At 66.5% G+C, this 2,293-nt stretch overlaps 1 protein-coding gene across 1 annotated transcript in view; it reads left to right on the top strand.

The window, feature by feature from the left end:
• The first annotated feature begins 660 nt into the window (after window positions 1-660).
• SLC9A3 (solute carrier family 9 member A3) overlaps window positions 661-2,293 on the top strand; it is a 16,981-nt gene continuing 15,348 nt past the window's right edge. The window contains exons 1-3 of the mRNA XM_021706333.1: window positions 661-735; window positions 1,371-1,458; window positions 1,849-2,151. Of these exons, the coding sequence (XP_021562008.1) occupies window positions 661-735; window positions 1,371-1,458; window positions 1,849-2,151 (466 nt within the window). The remainder of the gene's footprint in view (window positions 736-1,370; window positions 1,459-1,848; window positions 2,152-2,293) is intronic.

Genomic DNA, 2,293 nt, shown 5'->3' with positions numbered 1-2,293 from the left:
CATGACTCCTGGGGCCTCTGCCCTCTTAGAATGCAGGCTCCAGGCTGGCCGGGACCTGCTGTGTCTGGCGTCTGCAGGGTCCTGGGCTCACAGGGGTTCTCTGGCCGCCCTGAGAGGGACACAGTCTTTCCCCTGCAGGGCTGGAAGACGCCTCCTGGGTTGCTTCCCCAGGCTCTGCCCAGCCAGCTCAGCCTCAATGCAGGGACCTGGGTGTGCAGCCCAAGGTGTCTCGTGAGCCCAGACGGGGACGAGGCCTGCTAGTCACTGGACTCTTGGACACTTGCCACGTGGCAGCAGAGTCGGGGCCCCAGCCACACCACGGCTGCCCGCTCCCAGCCAGGGAGAGAGCCTTCCAGAACACCGTGAGCTGCAGAGCCTCAGGCTGCAATGTTTTCCTGCTGAGATCTGGGGCCATCGGTCCCTCCCAGGGTCAGCCAGACTGATAGGGTCCTGAGGACTCCTGGGAGCTTGCCTCCGTGTACTCCAGAAACAGCCTCCCTCACATGGGGTGCCCTCGAGGCCACCTTCTGTCACGTGTGTCCTGCTGTGGTTATGTCACCGCCGCCACGCAGTGCTGGCGTCCCAGCCGGATCATCCACTGGACTGCCCCACCAGACATGAGTGAGACTCTGGGGGACAGAGTCTCCATCTGTGTCGGCCATGCAGAACTGGGGAGCCACTGGGGCTGCAGAGCCTGTGAGCACAGGGGGTCCCCAGCAGCCACAACCTGAAAGTGTGAGCCTGTTTTGCCTGAGCCACTGGGCCTGACCCTTGCCTGGGACGGGTGAGCCTGTGTGCGGTGCCAGTGGGTGCAGACACACACACTGTGCTGGCCTTGCACCTGCCCTGCCATCCTGCCTCTCAACCCGGCTCGGAGGGGCTGTCGCACCCTGGTGTTTGGGGAGGACTGTCCTGGGGAGGACGGCAGAAACCTCAGTGGGCCTCCTCCCGTGGGTGGGGCCTCCTGTGCGCCACCCAGCTGTCTGTGGCCCGGAAGGACGGAAGGATGGGTGCAGAGACAGGCCAGGGAGGCGCCGGAATTCAGCCGGCCTCCCAGCAGGAGCGTCGGGGCGGCCCTGGGAGCAGGACTCCCGAGCCAAGAGCCCGGCCTGCTCCAGCTGCTCCGGCTTCAGCGGGGTCCCGGAGGCCATGTTCCCTCACGCTTCACCAAAGGCGTTTACCAAACAGCAGCTCAGGGAAAGTTCAGGAGGCCGTGCATTAGCTGTTGCCTAAGCCCAGGCGGCACCTCCATCAGCATTCCGACTGTCTCGAAGCCAGGCCTTGCAGGGAACTCTTATCAGCGCTGCCTCTGGGTCCAAATGGAGCAAGGGAGACACGGCCCAGGCGGGTCGCCCCGGTGCCCTCCGCAGGGTGGGGCTGGCCGAGGTCCCAGCAAGGGTGATGACGGGCTGGCTGGGGCCCAGGGGCGTCAGCTCCACTGTCCGCCCCCACTCCAATGTGGGGCTTGGGAGACCCCTCCTCAGAAGACTCAGTTCCTGGGGGCCTGGTCCCAGGAGAGGGACCCCCGGGGGACGGTGGCCTCCCGGGTTGCCTGCAAGGGGTCGGAATAAGAGCTGTTAAGGCGAGGCCAGGCTGGGTGCCCGAGGAACCTGACCAGCCAGGTCAGAGGCTGCCCACCTGGGGCGTGGGACAACCTCCCCCAGCTCGGCCTCCCATGGCATGGCCTTCCCGCCACTGTGCAGCCTCCCAGCCCACCTCGCCATGGGGGCTCCTGAAAAATGGAGCTGGGGTGGGTCAGTCTTGGTGCCTCCAGCCCTAGCCGCGGTGTCCCGCCTCCCCCTCCTGGCCCTCCCACGGCCACGCCCTGACCGCTCCGCTCCCCCGCAGTGTTCCACCTGTCCCACAAGGTCACCAGCGTGGTCCCCGAGAGCGCCCTGCTCATCGTGCTGGGCCTGGTGCTGGGCGGCATCGTCTGGGCGGCCGACCACATCGCGTCCTTCACGCTCACGCCCACCGTCTTCTTCTTCTACCTGCTGCCGCCCATCGTGCTGGACGCTGGCTACTTCATGCCCAACCGCCTCTTCTTCGGGAACCTGGGTACCATCCTGCTGTACGCGGTCATCGGCACCGTGTGGAACGCGGCCACCACCGGCCTGTCGCTCTATGGCGTCTTTCTCAGCGGGCTCATGGGTGAGTCCACGGCAGCCCCGCTGGGGCTCTGGCCGGGTTCTGTGGGGAGGGGTCTGAGGTGGGCTCTGCGGGGAGGGGAGTGGGGTGGGCTCTATGGGGAGAGGATGGGGTGGGCTCTGTTGGAGGGGAGTGGGGGGCTCTG

The sequence above is a fragment of the Carlito syrichta genome, unplaced genomic scaffold (assembly GCF_000164805.1).
Source record: "Carlito syrichta isolate Samal-C Ts95f unplaced genomic scaffold, Tarsius_syrichta-2.0.1 Scaffold315456, whole genome shotgun sequence".
NCBI lineage: Eukaryota > Metazoa > Chordata > Mammalia > Primates > Tarsiidae > Carlito > Carlito syrichta.
Note: the sequence above shows the minus strand (reverse complement) of the source record. Positions and strands in the feature narration are given on the sequence as shown.